Below are 22,706 nucleotides of genomic sequence, written 5' to 3' on the forward strand. Positions count from 1 at the left end.
TAAGGCCCATTACAGGACTCTTTTTAAGTATAAATTAAATAATAGCTACCCCTGTGCTTGAACCCTTCAATGGCTATCTACTGGATGAAATCCAAACTACTTTCCATTGTATAGAAAGGCCTTTGTTACTCGTTATTTCTTGCTGCTCTAATCTCAAATTCCCCAGCCCTACTCAAGTATTTTTAAATTATTTCTTTAAGAAGGTGAAAACTAGACCATACTTTTAAGAGTTTCATCACCATCTCCCTGGTGAACTCCCTGAACACAACTTTCTTTTTCCATCCAGCTGAGTTTATTACTCTCCTTTATGTCATCACTGCAACTCTTACTTACCAACATTTTCACACATAAAATGAATACTTTTGTCTACTAAACCATGAACTCAGTGCTGTATCTGGATCAGTACCAATAAATATGTATGAACTAAATGAACCCTAATACAAATAGATGTAAAGAACTTTGGCGACTATTTTACTAGCCTTAATTTCACTGCTAACCAAGATGATTTTAACTTACTTCCCCTTCTCTAAATTGAACGTGATATGCATCCAGAGAATGTAAATTAACTGTGATTCAAGTGATGCTCCAAGAAGAAAAATAAACACATTCCAAATCAAATCCAAATGATGTTTTATCTATTTACTGTTTGTATCTTACCACTGTTTTTTTTCATTAACATGCACTGAAATCTAAATTGTATTTGTTTGTACATAATCATACTATCTTTTCTTTTGAGAAGTTACAACTATGCCCAATTTTACCAACGATTCCCAAACACCTAGCAATATTATGCTCCTGTGACTATTCAATGTGTGAGACTTTTATTAATTGCAATATTGCATTATTATTGTTTGTTAAATCAAAACTAGTTTCTGAGTAAATTTTGTAAGCTGCCATCAGATTCATTTCGTAATTTCATGATAAAATTCAGAAAGCTCCAAGCAGTAGGTCTAGATTACAATACCTAAAAACTATATTCTGAAGAAATTAATATCTTTATCCTGTAACCAGCAGAGTTTTGTTTAAAATTTATGTTCTCCCATAAAATTTTAAGTCATCTGGCAATGATGAACAGACACATTTGTTAACCACAAGTGCTTACTGAACTATAAACAATTGTGCTTTCACTTCTTAATTCCACATTTTTTTTGCCTTTTCACCCAGTTTAAAATATTCTTCTCCAAAAGCCACAATAATCCTAAGCATGAAACAGAAATCTGAAACCCAACTCTTAAAAAAAAAAAAAAAAAAGACTAGACAATACTGACCAGGCGATTGGAATGTTCCTTACAGTCTGTAGCAATGAGAACAATCAGAATTTAGCAAAGCACACCAGACACCTGGGATCACAGTGTCACAGTGCTACCACCAGGAATGTCACTGTGACTTGTTCTGCAGAGGTAGCTTGTACTGTTTTGGGAGAGGGTGAAGACGTAATAGAAGGTCCAATTTTTTAAGAAATCCAAGTAAGAAAAAACTATACAAAGGTTCCAGGAAGACAGTAGATTCCTAAGCAAAGTTTGTACAAAACTGGACAAGAAGGGGTACCCTGGATTGAATTTGTGTCCCCCACAAATTCATATGTTGAAGTCCTAATTCTCAGTGTGGCTGTATTTGGAGATAGAACGTCCAAGAAAGTAATTAAAGTTGAATGAGGCCATAAGGTGGGGCTCAGATCTGATAGGATTAGTGTCCTTCTATAGTTTCTTCCTCTCTTCTTATAAAGAGACACCAGAAATTTCCCTCTCTCTCTACCAAGCATAGAGAAAAGACTACAATAGCACACCGCCAGATAGCTGCTGCTTACAAACAAGGAAGAGCAGAGCTCTCACTAGAAATCTATGACCATGGCGGAACCCTGATCTGCTGTTTAAGCCACAGAGTCTATGGTATTTTGTTATGGCAGCTAGGTACTGCTGTAACAAATACCTAAAAATGTGGAAGTAGCTTTAGAGCTGCGTAACGGGTAGGGGCTGGAGGAGTTCTAAGGTACATTCTAGAAATATGTATGTTGAGGATAATTCTGGTGAGGTATCAAACAGAAATGAGGAGGAGATTATTAGAAACTGGAGGAAAGGAGATTGCTATGACTGAATGTTTTGTAACCCATCAAAATTCATATGTTGAGGTCCTAATCCCTCATGGATTAGGTGGTATTTAGAGGTGGGGGTGGTATTTATTGGTGGGGCTTATGGTGGTATTTAGAGGTGGTGGTATTTAGAGGTGGTATTTAGAGGTGGGGCTTTCAGAAATAATGAAGTATTTAGAGGTGGTATTTAGAGGTGGGGCTTTCAGAAATAATGAAGTCCTGAGGATGGAACTTTTATGAATGGGATTGGTCCCTTACAATGAGACAGAAGAGAAATGATCTCTCTCTTTGCCATGATATAGCAAGAAGGTGCCATCTACAAACCAGAAAGTTGGCTTTCACCAGGAACCAAATCTACTGGCAGCACCTTGAACTTGGACTTCCCAGAATCCAGAACTGTGAGAATTAAATGCCTGTTGTTTAAGTTACCCAGTCTATGATATTTTGTTATAGCAGCCCAAACTGATTAAGACAACAATTTTTGTTATAAAGTATCAAAGAAGTCAGCTGAATTGTGTTCCAGTGTTGTTTTTTAAAGATTTTATTTATTTATTTGTCAGAGAGAGGGAGAGAGCATAAGCAGGGGGAGCAGCAGACAGAGGGAGAGGGAGAAGCAGACTCCCCGCTGAGCAAGGAGCCCAATGTGGGGCTCCATCGCAGGGCCAGAGAATCATGACCTGAGCCGAAGGCAGACGCTTAACCGACTGAGCCACCCAGGCGCCCCTGTTCTAGTGTTCTGTAGAAGATAGAACTTGTGAGCCACAAGATTGGATATTCAGCAGAGATTTCTAACTAAAATATAAAATGTATAGCCTGCATCCTCCTGATTTCTTAAAAGTGAAATTCGAGAGGTGAGAGATGAATTGAAGAGGGAATTGTTAAGCAAAAAAGGAAGCAGCATTTCAAGACTTGGAAAATTCTCAGCCTGTCCATATTGAAAAAAATGAGAAAGAATGTTGGAAGAGAACACCAAGGGTGTGACTAGACAATCACTTGATAAAGAGATTGTGGGATGTATGAGCAAAAACACTGCCATTAGAACTGAAGGAGACATACACCAGAAGGAATGAAGGAAGGCTGTCAGACTTCTTACATTCTGTAGGACAGGACAATAGGGCTATTCTTTTGTGAATGTGCATCATCCTTCAAAAAAGGGAAGAATGACTCCAAAAGCGCTGAGGAGATCATCAGGGCTGCCACTCACCGCAGGGCTGATTATTTCCCCTGGTTTCCAAAGTATGGGTCTACCTTTTTGGTTTAGGTGGGCCAAAATGTCCCCTCCTTGTCTCAGTGGTGAGGTCTTTGCAGAAAGCCCTCAGGGTGCAAGGCCCAACAGAGCCATGGGGATAATCCTGGCATCCCAGCAGACCTGGAGGGCAGAGCATTGAACCAAAGGGAATTTTCCCTGAGCCTTAAAATCTAATGGAATTTTCCATGGTAGTTTTTGAACTTACTTGAGACTTATCACCCGTTTCTTCCTTTCCGTTTCTTCCTTTTGGAATGGAAATGTCTATCCCATACCTGTCCCAGCATTGTATTTGGAAGCACATAAACTTGTCTGGTTTCACAGGCTCATAGCTGTTGAGGAATTATACCACTGGATGAATGGTACTTCGACTCCCACCCACCTCTGATTTAGATGATACTTAGATGAGACTTTGGACATTAGACTTTAGAGTTGATACTGGAATGAATTAAGACTTTCAGGGCTGTTGGGATGAAATGAATGTATTTTGCATGTGAGTAGGGCATGAATTTTGGGAGGCCTTGGGCAAAATGCTTTGGACTGAATGTTTGTATCCCCCCAAATTCATACGTGAAGCCCCAATCCTAACCTCCCATGTAGCTATATTTAGAGATGGTGCCTCTAAGGAAGGAATTAAGGTTAAATGAGGTCCTAAGGATGGGGGCACAGATTCATTAGGATTAGTGTCCTTATAAGAAGATGCACCAGCAGTCTGTCTTTCCTCTTGTGCACAAAGAGGTTATGTGAGCATACAGCTAGATGCAGCTGTCTATAAGCCAGGAAGAAAGCTCTCACTGGGACTGGATCATGGTGGTTGACACCTTGATCTCAGAATTCCAGCCTCTAAAACTGTGAAAAATAAATGTCTGTTGTTTAAGACCCCTGATCTGTGGCACTTTGTTATGGCAACCCGGGCTGACTGAGACAGGGGCCATTACAGGTTAACCTTTCCAAGGAGTGAAGTATATAGGACCACTGAATGTGCGTACTGCCCCTTCCACTCTGAGTACTCACAAAGCAAGGTCCTCTTTATTAAAAAACTTCCTCATTTAAAACACCTTATTTCCTAACACTGTAGGTAATATTTTTGGCTCATAAAATAGGTTTTAAGTGGTGTCCAAAAATCACACTGAAAACGACTTTTAAAAGGTCTTAAGGCTAAAGAGAAAGTACAGAAATAGATATCTAAATATCTCTTCTTTAAATGTAACATCAACTGAAGAATAAATCTGTTAAGAAAAATTTCAGGAATCATTAAATAGCTACTAATTGTGGATGATTAGAAAAATGCTCTAGAGTTTAGAGGCTCACACCCACCGTCCTCTAAACAATACTGAAGAAGGCCAGAACTGCATGTACATCTGTACAGAACAGCACACCCTCTACATGTGGAAACACTATAAATCTGTGTAGCAAAAAGAGCTGAAAATACACTTACTGATGCACTAACAGAATCCAGGGTGCCACTACTTCCATGTTATTCTTGATACTTAGTCCACATCAACCCTCAACCCTCTACCCCTCTGTAATAACCATTAACACAGAAAATAATGAAATGAATGGTTAACCCTTTTATCTCTGAACACTGAATGAGATAAATTTCCAACTGCTGTTCTTTATTTTTTAATAAAGCATATTCTAATGAACAACTTCTAATTCATTAGTTAAGTCACTTTATATTAGGTCAAAATGGGCAAAATCTACAATTAACCAGAGCAGTGCATGTCCTAATGAGTACAGCAAATTCACAACTGCTAAACAAAAGTATTTTAGTCTTGGGTGCTCTTTTCAACAACATTATAACAAACACTAACAAGGGAGAGGGGAGGAAAGGAAAAGGGAAATTAGCTTAAGGATTAAAATGAGATGATGTCATGAAAGTGCCTCTCTCAAAAGGCATGCAGGGAGAGACCAGAGAGTTCCAATCATGGAAAAAGTGTGAGGGATGTAAAACACGTACAGGGACTCCTTAGTGAAAAATGCTCAGAGTGTTTTTACATGGAAACACCACACAAGGCAAGGTAAAACAGCAAGACAGAATTTTAAAAGTAGAAAGAACCCAAGGCTTAACAATTTCAACTCTTATCAGTAAAGAAAGTGAGGCACAGATCACATGACCCACATAGGTTTTTGGCTCTGGCAGAGTTGGGACCAAAACCAGTATCTCCCTACTAGGACCATGTTTGCACTCAGATGTCATGTAGTGTTTTTAAATTCACCACTGACATCTATTTATGTATTTCATAAACACTTCTTGAGTTACCAGACACTGGAATTGCTAGGTAAGCCCTATATTTTTGCAGCACTCTGCTCTCAGTTATTATTTACTTATACTTTGTATAATTACAGTATAACAAGATACTGGCAGTAAAATTACAGATAAAGAGAGAAAAGTATATTAGGCCCAGTAGCCAAACGTATCATGACAGACATAGCTGACCCACGAAGGAAGTATTTAGTGTTGTGCACATGTGTGGGGTAGCAGAAAGGGGGCAGTGGGAAATGAGACTACAACAGGTAGGCTGGGCATGTGACCAAGAATGCCACACAAGACAACTTAAAGGTGGTGAACATTTATTCCAACAACAAACGGTCAAAAGAAATTTTAAAGCAGAAGTGTGAAATTATCAGATTTGCCTTTTAGGATGATGACCCTGATAGGCTGAAAATGAGGAAAGGTCAGTGGCAAGGAGACCAGATGGAAACTGACACAATCATCCAGGCATGAGGGAATCTGAGCCTTAACTAGTAGCAGATGGGATAAATGAAGAGATCTGACTTAAGAGACAGTTCTGAGGCTGAATCACCAGAATCTAGGGGTGAGATGGATTGAAAAAAATGTACAAGAAAGTCCAACTGAAAACTGCTCAATCAACAGACCAGGGAAGGCAAGTGCTGGGGCATACTGGGTCTGTGGAACCTGCAGAATTCTTAGGTGTTGGTGGGGCTGGGGCTGGCCCAAGAAAGGCAGCAGGACACACAATTACCAAGCCTCCTGGCAGTCCTTGGGGAGGCAGCATAGAGATCCTCGATTACCCATCAAGGGCATATAGGACAGGAAGAGGGCTAGGACGGAAGTCTGAGGAACACCTGCTGAAGCTGCACACAAAAGAGGAGCCAGCAAAGAACCAAGAAGGAAAATGAACATGAGAAGAGGCAAACCAGGAAGGAGCACTGCCCTTAAAGCAAGGGTGACCAGCTGTGTGAATGCTGCAGAAAGATAGCAATTAATGGAAATGAAGCATCACATTGGGATGAAAAGGGGTGTGAAAGCAGGCCTCCTGGACATGCATTTAAATCACTATCACAATATAAGAACACAGCTTCTAATTTTTTTACAACTTTACAAGGCATTTTACTAATCCAAGAACTTGTTTTTTCTGTGTGCAGGCTGAAAAGGTTCCCATTTATTAAGAGGAAAATTTACAACTGCATCTGTTCAGAAAGATAGGTGGGACTGTGCGATGAGTTGGAGCCCATTCTTAGATCACCTTCTTTTAGTGCGATTCACACTGGCGACCGAACAGTGCTACCTGGCACTCTTCCTCGGCAATCTCTGCTGAAAGATAGGCACAGACAAGTCTGGACTTGTCCTCTCAAGCCATCTACTCCAGGCAACAGGTCCCAAGTGCAAACCCTAGAACCCTTTGAAAATAAAAATGAGCTGAAGAAATCTGGAAAACTAGATTGGTGGAAAGGTTAAGACAACAAACATAAGATTTCACAGCATGGACAAATGCCAGTGTGATACTGAACTAGGCTAGAGGGTAAAAAAGACAATTGGTTCAAGAATACTTTCAATACTTTTCAATACTTTCCTAATGGTTGAAATCAGGGTTTTGAAGATGTAGATAATGTTCATCGTTGACAAGGTCCCAACCGAACACTGCAAATGAATTTTTATTTATTGAACCACATATGGAATGCAACAGGAAACATGTTTTACCTACTACATAATTCATTCAGAATGGGCTAACTGTGCAGTCTTATTTTTGGATCATTTACAACAGAAATAAAGATTCTTTTAAACCTCAGGCCTATGAGAAAACAATCTTAAAACTGTAAACTACTATTTTTCTTTTCATATAAAAAGAAATGGAGACAGCATAAATTAAGTAAATCTACAGGGAAACCGAAAGCATCATTGAATTCTGCTGTGTCACCAAACCACATTTTATAGATTTTTTTTACATAGAAAAATTCATAAGAAATAACTTATTTTTAAGAAATGAAGGTAAAGGGGCACCTGGGTGGCTCAGTCATTAAGCGTCTGCCTTCGGCTCAGGTCATGATCCCAGGGTCCTGGGATTGTGCCCCATGTCGGGCTCCCTCTCCCTCTCCCCCTGTTTATGTTCCCTCTCTCAAAAAAATAAATGAAATCTTAAAAAAAAAAAAAGAAGGTAAAAATGGATGTGGCAGAAGCAGCTAAACTGTGACAGGTATACTAGCCAGAGAGCTGTTTGGTATTAAGCATTCCTTCCTCTATTTCTCAGATCCCATCATATATTTTTAATAAAGTTATGAAAGTCAAATATAAACTCTTTACTCCTCTGTTAACTTACACTTAAAATGATCATTGGAAACTGTAGTTATTTAGGACATAAAATCACAGCTCTAACAGTGGACAAACTAATATCACAGTTTGTTTCCTGACTTGACTACCTCAGCCTAGAGTATTCACATGAATTCTTCTTGCAGATGATAGCAAAGAACCATATTAAATACCATGGCTACAGTAAAATGTGGGTAGAAAAGAGAAAAAATAAAGCTTAGACATGTAATTGGCTTTCTGGTTTTATTGGCTAGAGGAAGCTGGAGATAATCCAGAGACAGCTCCCTTGACCCCAAAGGAAAGGGGAAGTTAAGAAAAGGAACTACAGCAAACCCTCTCCAGCCAAACTGTAGTTGACCCACACTGAGTAGGTCATAGCAGTGTCCCTTCAATTGAAACTAGGGTGGTAAATTAAGGTAGATCAGGGAGTTGAAGAAAAAAATTTAAATGACTTTTTAAAGACTCTGGACTATAAAACCAACAACCCTTCTTCAATCCATGTTATTCTCATTCTGTAAATCTAAATAAGCATACATTGTTTTACAAATTTGTCCTATTATGCCCAAAATCCCCTATGTCCCTACAGAAACAAAATATTTAAAAGGCATAAAGTATTGCTCCAAATTGGACAAATTAAATGAACAGGTCACCACAGCTCTCTTTCCTAATTTTAAAAACACTGCTACAGGAGGCTTAGATGAAATCATATGTATTTACTAACAATTATTTTTCTTCTAAATAAAGGGCTCTTAATTTGCCAATCAACTTGCTTTGGCAGAAATAATCAGCCTAACATTTTCTACCCCAAATTATTCTTTAATTATGAGAAAATATTACAGCAAAGATAAGTCTTTTAGACACACACATATCTACACAGGATTCTTGACTCTTCTTCCTGCTCACACCACTGTTTCTGTATAGAAAATGCTGGCCCTAACATTCCTTCTTCCTCTCTTGACCACTCAAGCGGTGAGTCTAAAAAATGACCCCATTTTCAGGGGCTCCCCAGCCTCAGAGGGGTCCCTTGAAAGCAATGAGAAAGAGGCAGGGGTCATATTTCTGGCTGCCTGTTCCCAACAGGGCCACAGGGACCCTACTTCTCAGGTCCTGCAGCCACTACTCCTGGCCTTGGCCAGAGGGACTCTGGGGGCAGTGGGTGCCCTCAGGGCCAATGTTCAATTCTCAGCCTTCCTTTGCATCAGGAGCACGGAAATGCCTGTGTTAAGGTTTGTGCAGGTAACAAGGAGAGCCCCAGGAGGAGTGCCTAATGGGAACTTGTAGTGTCAGAGATTACAAAACCAAGCCTCTGAGGTTGTTCACAGCTGATCATGCTCAAGGACAAACACCTTATACTCTGAGTTTCGAAAACCTGCCTCACTGGAAAAACCAGGCTCATTATTGAGCTATTCACCTCCTGATACAATGGTACACATTTTAGTAGTTCATAAGTAAAATCCAGGGTGTTATTTGCTACCTCACATTTTCTCCCTTCTTCTTTAATTATAAAAGCAATATATTTGATTTTGATAAATTTCTTCTTTTATAAAAGAAATTCTGTCCCAACACCTTTTGCTTTATTTTTATTTTTTTAGATTATATTTACTTATTTATTTGAGTGAGAGAGAGAGAGAGCACAAGCAGGGGCAGCAGCAGAGGGAGAGGGAGAAGTAGGCAGGGAGCTTGACACGGGGCTTGACCCCAGGGCCCTGAGATCATAACCTGAGCCGAATGCAGACACTTAACTGACTGAGCCACACTGGCACTCCTCAACAACTTTTCCAATGATAACCTTTGTTTAATGGTTTTCTACAATTTATTTTATAATATTTACTAATACTTCCAGACTGTTATACAATGTGAAGAAAGCCTAAAAGCATTAGTTAGAGTTGCTCCAGAGCACTATCCTGAGTATTTATTATAGTTGATCATCAGCACAAGGAATAGTATATAGATTCCTTCTATTTCTCTTAAAATTGTATAAATAAAATATTCTTCAAGGAGTAATTCACTGTAGTCACTCTCTCTACAATTCGTAAGGAGTAATACACTTTATTTCTTCTGGTCTTGTTTCTTTTGTCTGATTTTCCAAAAAGCACTTCAATAAGTAAAATTTTACAGACATTACTAAAACATCTTCAAGTGCAAAATACCGTTTTGTTTCCTTCTAAAGAATAAAGCTTTACTATTTTAAATAAGAAAGCAAGAAAAATAATTATAATGTTATAACAGGGTCAGATAGCTATGTCAGTGGTGGCAGCATATATGTTGCTTAATAAAAGCTTGAATAAATGAATAAAAGAAATAAGAGTAGTAAGAGTAATGGTGGTTATACAGTGGTACTTCCTTTATATGTACATGTTAAACTGCATGTCTATATTTTCTGGTCTTTTTTGTGTTATGTTTCAACACAAAATATAATTGAAGAAAAGGAAATATTCACATGGTAAAAAGGCATTTAAATAAAAATTCTGTTGCATCCTGAATTTTCCAAAGGTTTAAATTGTACTTTTATATTTCATTGCCTGAATATAATATATACTAAGTAAATTGCCTCTTATTGGGCTTCAATAATAACCTTAAGAAATCTTCCAATTATAATGATTTTGCACAAAAGGAAAAACACTTAAAATATGGGCTATTCAGGGGGCCTTCTCACGGAACCTGCTTCTCCCTCTCCCACTCCCCCTGCTTGAGTTCCCTCTCTCGCTGTGTCTCTGTCAAATAAATAAACAAAATCTTTAAAAAAAAAATATGGGCTATTCAGGCCAATAGGTACATGAAAAGATGTACAACATCACTAATTACTAGGGAAATGAAAATCAAAACCACAGTGAGATATCACCTCACACCTGTTTGAATGGCTAGCATTAAAAAGAAAAACAGTAACAAATGCTGGCAAGGATGTGGAGAAAAGGAAACCTTTGTACACTGTTGGCGGGGATGTAAATTGATATAACCACTGTGGAAAACAGTATGGAAGGGCCTCAAAAAAAATTAAAAATACAGGGGCACCTGGGTGGCTCAGTTGGTTAAGCGTCTGTCTTTGGCTCAGGTCGTGATCTCAGGGTCCTGGGATCGAGCCCCGCTTCAGGCTCCCTGCTCAACAGGGAGTCTGCTTCTCCCTTTCCCTCTGCCTCTGCCCCTACTCATTCTCTCTCTCTCCAATAAATAAATAAAATCTTTTTAAAAAATTAAAAATAGAAATACCATATGATCCAGCAATTCTACTTCTGGGTTATTTATTTAAAGAAAGTGAAAACACTAACTTGAAAAGATATCTGCACTCCCATGTTCACAGCAGAACTTTTTACAATAGCGGAGATATGGAAACTACCTAAGAGTCCATCAATAGATGAATGGATGAAAAAAATGTGGTATGTGTATGTGTATATGTGTGTGTGTATATATATATATACATATATACACATATACACACACACAAACATGCATACATACACACACAATAGAATATATATATATAAAATAATGGAATATTAATGGAATACTATTCAGCTATAAAAAGGAAATATCCTGCCATTTGTGACAACATGGATGGCCCCTGAGGGCATTATGCTAAGTGAAATAAGCCAAAGAAAGAAAAATATTGTATGATCTCACTAATATGTGGAATCTAAAAAAAATAAAAACAAAACAAAAAACAAAAAATACCCAAATTCACAGCGAGATTAGATTTGTGGTTACAAGAGGTGGGAGTGAGCACACACGTGTGCACACATGCATATGCATGCGTGTGTTTGTGTGTGTGTGAGGGGAATTGGATGAAGATTATCAAAAGGTATAAACTTCCAGTTGTAAGATATATAAGTACTAGGGATGTAACCTACAAAAGTGACTACACCTAATGCTAAAACAGTAAATCCTAATAGTTCTCATCATAAGAAAAAAATATTTTTTTTAATTTATTTTTTTAAAGATTTTATTTCTTTATTTGACAGAGAGAGACACAGTGAGAGAGGGAACACAGGCAGGGGGAGTGGGAGAAGGAGAAGCAGGCTTCCCAGCCGAGCAGGGAGCCTGATGTGGGTCTCCATCCCAGGACCCTGGGATCACGACCTGAGCCTAAGGCAGACGCTTAATGACTCAGCCACCCAGGAGCCCCTCCTTTATTTTTTTTTTTATCTATGTAAGATGACAGATGTTAACTGAACTTACTGTAATTTTACGATACTTGCATGGCAAATATTTATGCTGTATACCTTAAACTTATACATTGCTTTTCTTAATGAAACTGGGGAAAAAATAGAAACAGGAAAAAACTGGGCTCTTCAAAATTTCAGTTAAATAAAATATAATTTTTCTGGCAAAAATTACTAAAGAACAAAACCTCTAATGTTTCATAAGTAGTTAGCCATCTTCCTTTGATAATCTGTCCTAGAACATAGACAGAGGCTGTAGGTACCCATTATAAATCTGAAGCTGTCTTCCACGGCCTGTCTAGTGTGTAGTGCACACTCTCACTCCCTCACAAATCCTTTACTATGCCAACCTGCACCTATATTCTTTTTGCTTATCATCTACCCACTGAAATAGAAGTTCTATTTGTGCAATGACCAGATCTTGCTTATTCATGGTGCAGTGTCTGGTACACAGTAGTTCCTCAATAAGCACTTGTTGAATTAATAAATAATTACCTGTCTAGCTCCTTATCTGTGACCCTTTCCTGCAAACATCAATTTCCACCACGAGACTCTAAGCACCAGTAAAGCAGGAGTATGGGAAAAGAACATGGATTTCATATAACTAAAACCAAAACAGAAATATAGGCACAGGGGCACCTGGGTGGCTCAGTTGTCGGTTAAGCATCTGCCTTCAGCTCAGGTCATGATCCCAGGGTCCTGACAGCGAACCCTGCATGGGGCTCCCTATTCCACGGAAAGCCTGCTTCTCCTTCTCCCTCGGCCTTCCACTCCCCCTGTTTATGCTTTCTCTGTCAAATAAATAAATAAAATCTTAAAAAAAAAAAGAAACAAAGAAATACAGGCACAAAAAAATTTTCCTCTGCATAAATGATGTACATGACAATTTTATAGAAAAAGACACTAAATATTACTTAGTTGTTTACCTTCTAAAATACAACTTAAAGGAGAATCAATGTTTTCAATTAGCTAATTGAAGCAACCTTAAACATCCAACAAAGCTCACCAAAACAAAAAACCCCACCCCACGTTGTTTAACAATAGGCAGTGAAAAACAAATAAATAAAAGAGTAGTGGCCCTGTCTCCCATCCCCCAATCAGCTTTCTTCCTTTAACAAACAATTTCTGATTCTATGGACTAACAATAGAACATTCTGGGTACTTTTATAATCTGGAAGGCATAGTGCAGCTCTGAAGGGTTCTGGAGATGATTGGTGACATGAAGTACATAGGCACTGCTCTACTCAGTGTTTGGCAGGAAGGAGCATTCAGTGGGAGCCATCACTTATATTATCTGCATCAATCTGAACTCCAGTCTCACCTATTTGCATCATCTCTGAAAAACTTTCAAGTCTGGTATCCAGAAATCCAAGAAGAAATAACAAATGGCAATTTTTCCCCTAAATTCAGAGACTGTTCTCTGGAGGAGAAAAGAACAACAAATAAAAACAAAAACCCCATAAAAAAATAACAAAACCTTTGAAGGGGACATGTGTAATAAAAGGTGACATTGGAAAAACAATAAGGAAGTGAATATAATTTTGTAAAAATCATGGTGGGAAAATTAAGGAAATAATTATTCTCAATGCAAAGAGACTAGGAAATTAAAATAATAAAAGAAAAAATAAGAACTCCTGAAATCTGAACAGATTTCACTAATAGTGATACACTATTAGTGTATTAGATACACTAATAGTGCACAGTTATCTAATAGAGTATGGCAGTTGAATAACTCTGTGAATTTTAAGGAGACTCAGTACCTTGTCCAGATGAACCAGCATGGGCATTCTACCAACTAACTGAGGAGAGGTTCCTGAGGGGCTGGCTAGTGGTGTAAGTGGAAAGCAAGGTTTCCCTGGTAGCAGTATCAAGATGCTGTTGAGCAGTGTGGGAGAAAGGCACTACAGAAGTTATAATGTTTTGTGGCCTACACTTCACAAAATTTCAGCTGACCGTAACCCAGTGGCAAAAATAATAATAATAATAAAAATGCTAATATAAAAGCTATTAAATACTAATACCAATATGAATAACTAAATTCATTCTTTGCTCTTATAATACTAATCTAAGCTCAAGACAACATATTTATTATGTTTGAAACACATACACAGAAAACCTACATCATTTTTACCTTCTCAAGCATATCAAAGGGTGTTCCAAAGTGAGAACTCACACACACATGCTTAGTGACCACTCTCAACATATTTGATAACCACAAGTTGAGGAAAAAGAAAATTCAGAGAGAATTCTGCTTTGGACACCAGTAAATGCTACTGCACTTCACTGATTTTACTTGTTTTCTCCAACCCTACCCCACAATCTTTCTCAAATTTAGAGTGAAGTTTTCAGAACAAAAATCTCATAGTGAAAAATAATTTATCTGAAGAACACCCTTTTTTTTTTCCACTTACCTTTTTTTCACCCTACTCTCTTCCTAAGCAATACAAGGAGTTCACAGGTTTTGTCCATCCAAGAATATCCTTAACTATTTCTGGTTTAAAAAACTTAGATATCAAACATTGTGAATGTATTTGTCACAGTCTTACTAAACACAGGTTGAACAAGGGATCGGGGCATAGACTTTGCTATACTCACATCTCCAGAACTCAGTCATGCCACAGGCATATATTCTCAGTGCCTGCCTGGATCTGCCTCCCAACAACCTAGCTAGAACAAGATGGGCTATGATCATAAGCCACTGACAGTCTGATGCAAATCTGGCTCTTCTACCTGCTGGCCAGACACACGGGGCTGCGCCTGTCCACATTCTCTTCATCTTTAAATAGTATCTGAAGACCTAACTGGAAGGGTTATTGTTAGGATTAAATGGGTTAACAAACACTTGAAATGCTTTGGATATCACATAATAAAAACTGGCCATCACAAAGCAGTGTTGGAAAACTGCTTCCTCTCAAAAAGGAAGAAGAAAAATAGAATGGTTCCTGAAGAGAAACCTAGGAAATATTTTTCTTCTGCTCTATAATCATCCATTCCCTATTCCACAGCCACATTTCAAAATGCATTTCTAAGGCATCACTTTGGAAGGTGGGTGAGGGGTGGGGATGGGCAAAATAGACAAAGGGGAGTATGAAGTCCATTTATAAAATAAGTAAGTCATGGAAATGAAAAGTACAGCACAGGGAATATAGTTAGTATAGTTAACAAAATAATGTAATAATTTTGTATGGTGACAGATGGCAACTACACTTATGGTGAGCACTAAGTAATGTATAGAATTACCAAATCATTAGGTTGTACACGTGAAACTAATATAACATATCTTAATTACACTTAATAAATTTTAAGAAAATTCAATCATGGCCTCCAGGCCCTGGGTAGTCAGGCCTCTGGCCCCCTCTTCTCTGCCTGTCAACTCACACACCCATCTACATTAGCATTTATGTGCAGCACACACACTTCTGTCTTCAAACGGCCAACCTCAGTCCCTCCTTAATGACCACAAAAAAAAAAAAAAGAAAAAGAAAAACAGCCAAGGAAATAGGCACACATTTAAAATTTATTCAAGTCTGAAGAACCCTGAGATATGTCTTTTATATTGAAATGTACTCAAAGGTAGAAACAGGGAAAACAAAACTGATTATTAAATGGTATAAGTGGGAGTTATAAAATAGCCCAGAAAAGTAAGCTATACATGAGGGAAGTAAAGAAAAATTAAAATCCACAAAGCAAAGGTGTTAAAGAAATTTTTATGTTATGTTAGAAATATTCAGTGAAGTATTTGATATTAACATGCAACATCTTATAAAACTAGACATGCAGGGGCACCTGGGTGGCTCAGTCATTAAGCACCTGCCTTCAGCTCAGGTCATGATCCCAGGGTCCTGGGATCGAGCCCCACATTGGGCTCTCTGCTCACCGGGAAGCCTGCTTCTCCCTCTCCCACCCCCCGGCTTGTGTTCCTTCTCTCGCTGTGTCTCTCTCTGTCAAATAAATAAATAAAATCTTTAAAAAACAAAAAACTAGACATGCACTTACTATAACACCTGGTAATTTCTCCCCTGATCATTTATATCAGAAAAAGAAAAACCTATGTTCACTGAAAAAGTTGTACACTAATGTTCATAGCGCCTTTATTTGTAATAGCCCAAATATGGAAATGATCAAAATGTCCCTCAGCATGTGCACAGTTAAACAAAATGGTACATTCATATCATGGACTACTACTCACCAATAAGAGGAAGTTGACTATTGATATACATACAAACTTGGATAAATCTTTTCTTTTTTAAAGATTTTTATTTATTTGAGAGAGAGAGAATGAGCGATAGAGAGCACGAGAGGGAAGAGGGTCAGAGGGAGAAGCAGACTCCCTGCTGAGCAGGGAGCCCGATGCGGGACTCGATCCCGGGACTCCAGGATCATGACCTGAGCCGAAGGCAGTCGCTTAACCAACTGAGCCACCCAGGTGCCCCAAACTTGGATAAATCTTGAGGGAATTATGCTGAGTGAAAAAAAGCCAATCCCGAAAGGTTACACACCATATTATTCCATTTATATAACATTTTTGAGATGTAACCACGGAGAGAAACTATGGAAATGGTGAGCAGATTAGCAGTTGGGAGGTGTTAGAGAGGAGGGTAGGAAAGAGGTGGCTGTGGCTGTAAAAAGGTAGCATGAGGAATTCTTGTGGTGATGGACTGTTCTGTATCCAGACTGTGGTGATGGGCACCTTAGTCTATACATGATAAAATTATATAAAACACACACACAAACTTACAAGTACATGTGAAACTGGTAAAATCTGAATAAGGTCAGTGAATTGTATCCTGGATTCATATCCTGGTTGTGCTATCATAATATGGTTAGGAAAGATGTCATTGTTGGAGGAAAGCAGGCGAAGGGCACAGAAAATCATTCTGTATTGTTTCTTACAACTGCATGAGTTACATGTCAATCTATAGCTATCTCAAAATAAAATGATTTCAAAAAAGGCAGAAAGATGTGTTGGAGACATTCACTCAAACATTTCAAATCAATAAGGAAGTGCACACCCCTCCGCATTACGGATTAATTAGATAATACTCTTCAAATGGGAACAAATGTAAGAAGAAAGGCCTCAAGTAAATAATTACAATTGACACATTAATTTTGTAAACCATTACTTCTCATGTCTGAAAGAGATAAAGATAGACTGAGTGAGATATGCTATACTTAATATCTAACCAAAAGCCAAGATGTGGTTCATAAAAGTACTACTAATTCCTAGATTTCTCAGTAAACCCATTAGAAGAAGGAAAGCCAAGCCCGATGTATTCACCTGTTCAGTCAAAATTAACCTAGGATGAACAATCCACTTCCATGTGTGAGAAATAAAATGGAACTCTGACTGCAGTATCTTGTAAACCGAAAGGTACATCCAAACCCTAAGGAAGAGGAGGAGAAGCTGATTTTGCAGAATAATGCAGTGTCTCTTTCTTTTCCCCATCTACTGAGTGCTGACTCTGTCCTGCAGCTGTATGTGTTCCCATGAAGTATCAGATTTATTGTTAGCACAAGCTCAACAGTTGAGGTACTATTATTACACTCACTTATGATAGGAAAATTAAGAGGCTCAGAGAGTTTAGATTAATAATATAGATATTTTAATAAATCCATCATTAAATCTCAGCTATTTACTAAATTTTCATTCTTGGGATTAAGGTTGGAAGGAACTATTAATGTTAATACATTTTTCTTTTATTTACTCAGTTACTATAAATATGTAGAAATAAGAAATGTAAACTGAAAGAAAAAACTTCTGCCAGGCCATAAAGTAAACAAAATAGTGAAATTTTCTTCCTAATACATGTTTATAGTAAGTTATATCAAAAGGAATGAGAAAAATGGCACAACGTATTACAAGACACCAAGAAGAGGATCTAATAGACCCGAAAAATAAGAAATTCATCTAAAAGAAAGGAAAAATAAAATCCAAATCTCAGTCGGTAGAGCACATGACTCTTGATCTCAGGGTTATCAGTTTGAGCCTCAGGTTGTGCATGGAACCTACTTAAAAAACAAAAGAAAGTAAAACCATTGGAGATGGGCACATTCATATACCAAAGTAATGGATTCATTTTTGACTCTGTGTTTTTGTTTCATTTTGCCTTTGTCTTTTATTCATGGTATAACTGATATACCCTCTATCCCCCAAATTATAAGGGACATTCCAAATAAACTATTTGGTGCTTCTGAGCCAAATAAAAGGTCATATTTCTCCCCTTCATTTCAGGCACATAGTCACACTTGTTTGACTTGATATTTTTCTATTCCAGCTTCCAGAAGGTAACTCTCTCCTCTGTGCTTGACAATTTGGTCAATTTACTGTAATGAGAAACCTGGACAACAATGTAGAATGACTTCTAGTATATATTAACATGAATAATTAAGAAGACAATCTGCCACCTCCCTATCAAAATCGTAAGATTTTAGGGTATCCTACACAAGATTCATGATTTATAACCTTCAAATTTATGTCCTAGACTCCTTAAAACAGTGCTGTCTCAAGAACGTGATATGGACCTTCACACTGAAAGACTCCTTTTTCCCCAAACAAAATCACATTTATCAGTATTTCTAATTTTGCTGGTTCCTTAATCACTTGCCTTCTTAAATCCTTTCCCCAGCCCAAACAGGTCATCTAATGAAGGCCCACATAGATTGGTGAATAAGAACATAGACTAGAGATAACCTCAAACCTGGGCTTACTCATGTATACCATATATTCATTCCATCTACAGCTTTTTTCTTTTTTTAATTTATTTATTTATTTGAGAGAGAGGGAGAGAGAGAGAGAAAGAGAGGGAGGACGAGCAGGGGGAGCAGCAGAGGGAGAAGGAGAAGCAGCCTCCCCTCTGAGTAGGAAGTCCAATGTGGGGCTCCATCCCAGGACCCTGGGATCATGACCTGAGCGGAAGGCAGGTGCTTAACCAACTGAGCCACCCAGGTGCCCTGACCTACAGCTTTTTCATCTGGAAAATAAGGAAAGCAAATTGAATCTTAGAGCATTATTTTGCATATTAAATGATTTAATATGTAGTAAGCCCTCAGCATTATACCTGCCATACAGTAAACCTTCAAATGTGATACAACAATGACAAGGACGGTGTTGAAGGAGAAAAGAAGAAGCTATTTTTCTCCAATTATTTCTTAGGAATTTATGGTCCAAATTAAAGTCTGTCCAAGTCTTCCTCTCACCTTGAGGATATTTACAATATTGCAAGGCTATAAAGTCGACAAAATTCAGGACAGATACCATACTGGACACATTAAGTCCAATCTGGGGTGTTTGTTTATTCCTTAATGTAATATCAAGAGCAAATTGGTAGAGGAGTGAAAAAATTATTTTTATGAGGCAGAATGTGGTTCCACTGAAAGAGCATGACACTGGCAGTCAGGTGGCTGGGGTTCTAGCCCTGTTCCTTCCGTTAATCTGAATAATCAGAGCAAGTCATTTCCCTCTTCTAGGTCACATACTCTCTCCATCCCCCCAAAAGAAGCTGACACTATAAGATCTCTAAGAACCCTCAAGAATTAACATTCTACCTTTTTGTTAGGGAAAGGAAAAAAGGGTGTGGCATGAACACTAATGTAGCATATAGATGGCACTTCTAATGTTCGGCCTTTTAAGTGTACAGTGGCCAGAGTCCAAGGAAAAGCTAAGTATCCCAGTTACTCTGTTTGCCATCCTCTTCTTGTCCTCCATTCTTCCCATCTTGTTTTTACCATTTTGTGGCTTATGACCCCATCCCAACCTCTCAATATAAAGCTAGTCTATATCACTAAGAAATAAAAGTTGCCGCACTGAAATTTAATAACGTAAATATTTATATCCACTCAAAAAGAAATCCAAGCTTACTATTCTCTTATATGATTACTTCAAAGGAAGGGAGGCAAAAGCAGAACAGGAACAAAGAGAAATAGATGGCAAAGCCTTGTTTTTCTGGTTCAAGGGGAACAAAAGAAATTTTAAATGCATAGAATCCCAAACCAAATTGAAAATGACACAAAGTTAAACATAACTAGTTAGCGGTGGAGGTGAATAGATTATAGGAGAAAGTGATCTCTCCAAGTCAAGGACATTCATATTTGAGAGGTTAAGTATGTATATATAAGTATTTACAAATAGGAGAACATGAAAGATCACTAAAATGAGATAATATATTATTAAACCATAAATGGTACTTGCTAATTTTTATTAAGTAAGTCTTAATAAAAAAAGATCACAAGTTAATCAGAGGGCTAGTATAGTGCTATTTATTATATTCTACTTCAACACTGATTAGTTCAAGGACGGATACACGTCTCAGCAGATCAATGAAAATCACTTCAGAATTTCTGGTAAAATACTGAAAAAGAAAGCCTTCTTTTTATTGGACTTGGAGCTGTGAATTACCACATGGAAAAGACCTGACAACCTTTTCAGACCAATATGCCTGAAGCATGAAATCTTCTCCCTGTGGCTTTCAATAACAAGCACTATTAAATTCTTTTTTGTGCTTAAGCCAGAGTATTACTGACTTCCCTGAGTTATAAAAGTTGTCAACCTTTATATATGCTTGGCTTTCTGACTGATCAAATGAGTTGTAAAGATGATTATTTAATATAATCCTTGTTTTAAAAAAATGACAAGATACAAAGTAATAAATGTAACAACAGGCTGATCCATAGCACTGTGTAACAAAAAAAGTATTCTTGGTCATCCTGATATGTATTATAATACTCTAATACAAGAATGTGAAAGAGAAAAGACAGTTGCTAAAAGATAGCTGGAAAGGATTTTATTTTATTTTATTTTATTTTATTAAGATTTATATATTTGAGAGACAAATGAGTGGAGAAGAGGGAGAGAATATCCAAGCAGACTCCTGCTGAGCATGGAGTCCTATGTGGGACTTGATCTCATGACCCATAAGATCAGGACCTGAGACAAAATCAAGAGTTGGGCACTTAACCAACTGAGCCACCCAGGCACCCCTATTTTATTTTTAAGATTTAAAAATTTTAAGTAATCTCTACACCTAACCTGGGGCTCAAACTCACAACACTGAGATCAAGAGTCAGATGCTCCATCAACGGAGACACCCAGGTGCCAGCTGAGAAGTATTTTAAAGATAATAAATGAGATCAGACTTAAAAAGTCTTCCAGAGAAATGTGCAAGAGTTGACAACATACTAGTTCAGTATTCTACCTAGACTCTTGTTCTATTTTGCATGCTAACATTTGCCAAAGTAAACTGTGAGCCATTCCAAGGATCCCCCTGGAGGGAAAACTATTAATAGATTTGGAATAGACACCATGTTCACCCACTTCTTCCCCACCTCCTGATGGAGAGACCACTCAGGAAGAAACCGTGAAAAAGAACACAGTCTCACAGGAAAGGAAACTTTTCTAGGTATATGAAATATTTTTAAGATCTAACAATTTGTTAAGAAACAAGAGTTTCCAGTCACTTGCTTGTAGTAGCAACTTTCAAACTCCATCTTGCAACTCATTAGGGGAAACCTACATCAATTTAGTGAGACTAGGATTATGGTAAAAATAAAAGAGAATGAAGAATATATCAAACCTAGTAAGGTTAGTGTTGTTTATAAAATGTTTGTTTCAGGGGTGTGCGTGTGTGTGTGTGTGTGTGTGTGTGTGTGCATGTAAGTCATGTGTGCACTGGGAGAAGATATAAGATGTATTTCTTACTAGGGGTCGCAGTCACAAAAGTCTGAAAGCTACTGGCTTTCAGATACAGCAAAAGATACAACAAAAGAAAGGCCTAATACAGAACCCTCCAAGTAAGATTAATAATAAGTCTTCTATTGAACTGTGAGAAGTTCTATGGGGAGGGATCAGTAGACCTTGTAAGAACGGACTCATCTTTCAGAACAATTTCTGAGACCTAAAGGACACCTGGAGAAAAAGAAAACGTCATGAAAATACTAATGATCAAATTTATATATCTTAATGTAAAATACTTTCAATTGGCACATTCTTTACCCACAGCCTCAGATGTCAGTGCAGGCCTTACCTGAAAGTGTCTTTTGGTAAGAAACACATTGATGTCTCCACAAAGAAATGGCAGATCTCTCTCGATTCTGCAGGCCATTTAGTCTTTCTGCTAGCCCGCCTCTGTTTAATGAATTATAATGTATTAAGTTAGTTAAAAGAAACGTTTCAAAATAGTTGGAACATTTATATTTTATACTCTCCAACCAGAGACAAATACATAAAACATACAAATTCTAACTTATTTGGCATTACATTGTCTTCCTAGAGGCCCAATCCTCCTAGATCAGTAATCTTTTTAAAGATTTCTTGGAAGCTCAGTTTCTTGATTCTTAGAAATACAAGCTACTCTCAGATCAATTTGATTTCCTTTCTATTCTTTCCTAGTTTATTTATCCCATAAACATATACAGATCACTTCTTTCCTGTTCTATCTAGCAAAGTGCTAGATGCCAGTAATGCAAAGAAGGCAATGAGCCATGCCATGGGGGAGCCTCACAATCTGACAAAACATATAAATTAAAGTGTGGTCAGAATTATAGTCAAGAATAAAACCTGCAAATTGCTGATAGGCAGAACATTAAATAAGAAAATTTGGGTATGGGCTTATTATTTGGACCACAGAGACAAATGAGTTTTAATCACAAGCACACAGCAAGGATACC

General features: G+C 37.8%; 1 protein-coding gene across 7 annotated transcripts in view; it reads right to left on the reverse strand.

Annotated features, from left to right (window-relative positions):
* The window catches only part of SPIDR (scaffold protein involved in DNA repair), a 562,942-nt gene that overhangs the window by 307,246 nt on the left and 232,990 nt on the right, over positions 1-22,706 (reverse strand). For all 7 annotated transcript variants that reach the window (XM_028119024.2, XM_028119022.2, XM_028119020.2 and 4 more), the window contains one exon: positions 22,064-22,164. In XM_028119024.2, the coding sequence (XP_027974825.1) occupies positions 22,064-22,164 (101 nt within the window). The remainder of the gene's footprint in view (positions 1-22,063; positions 22,165-22,706) is intronic.

This window comes from Eumetopias jubatus, unplaced genomic scaffold (assembly GCF_037043125.1).
Source record: "Eumetopias jubatus isolate StellerSeaLion01/CBP00866 unplaced genomic scaffold, mEumJub1_p1.0 scaffold_4, whole genome shotgun sequence".
NCBI classification, from domain to species: Eukaryota; Metazoa; Chordata; class Mammalia; order Carnivora; family Otariidae; genus Eumetopias; species Eumetopias jubatus.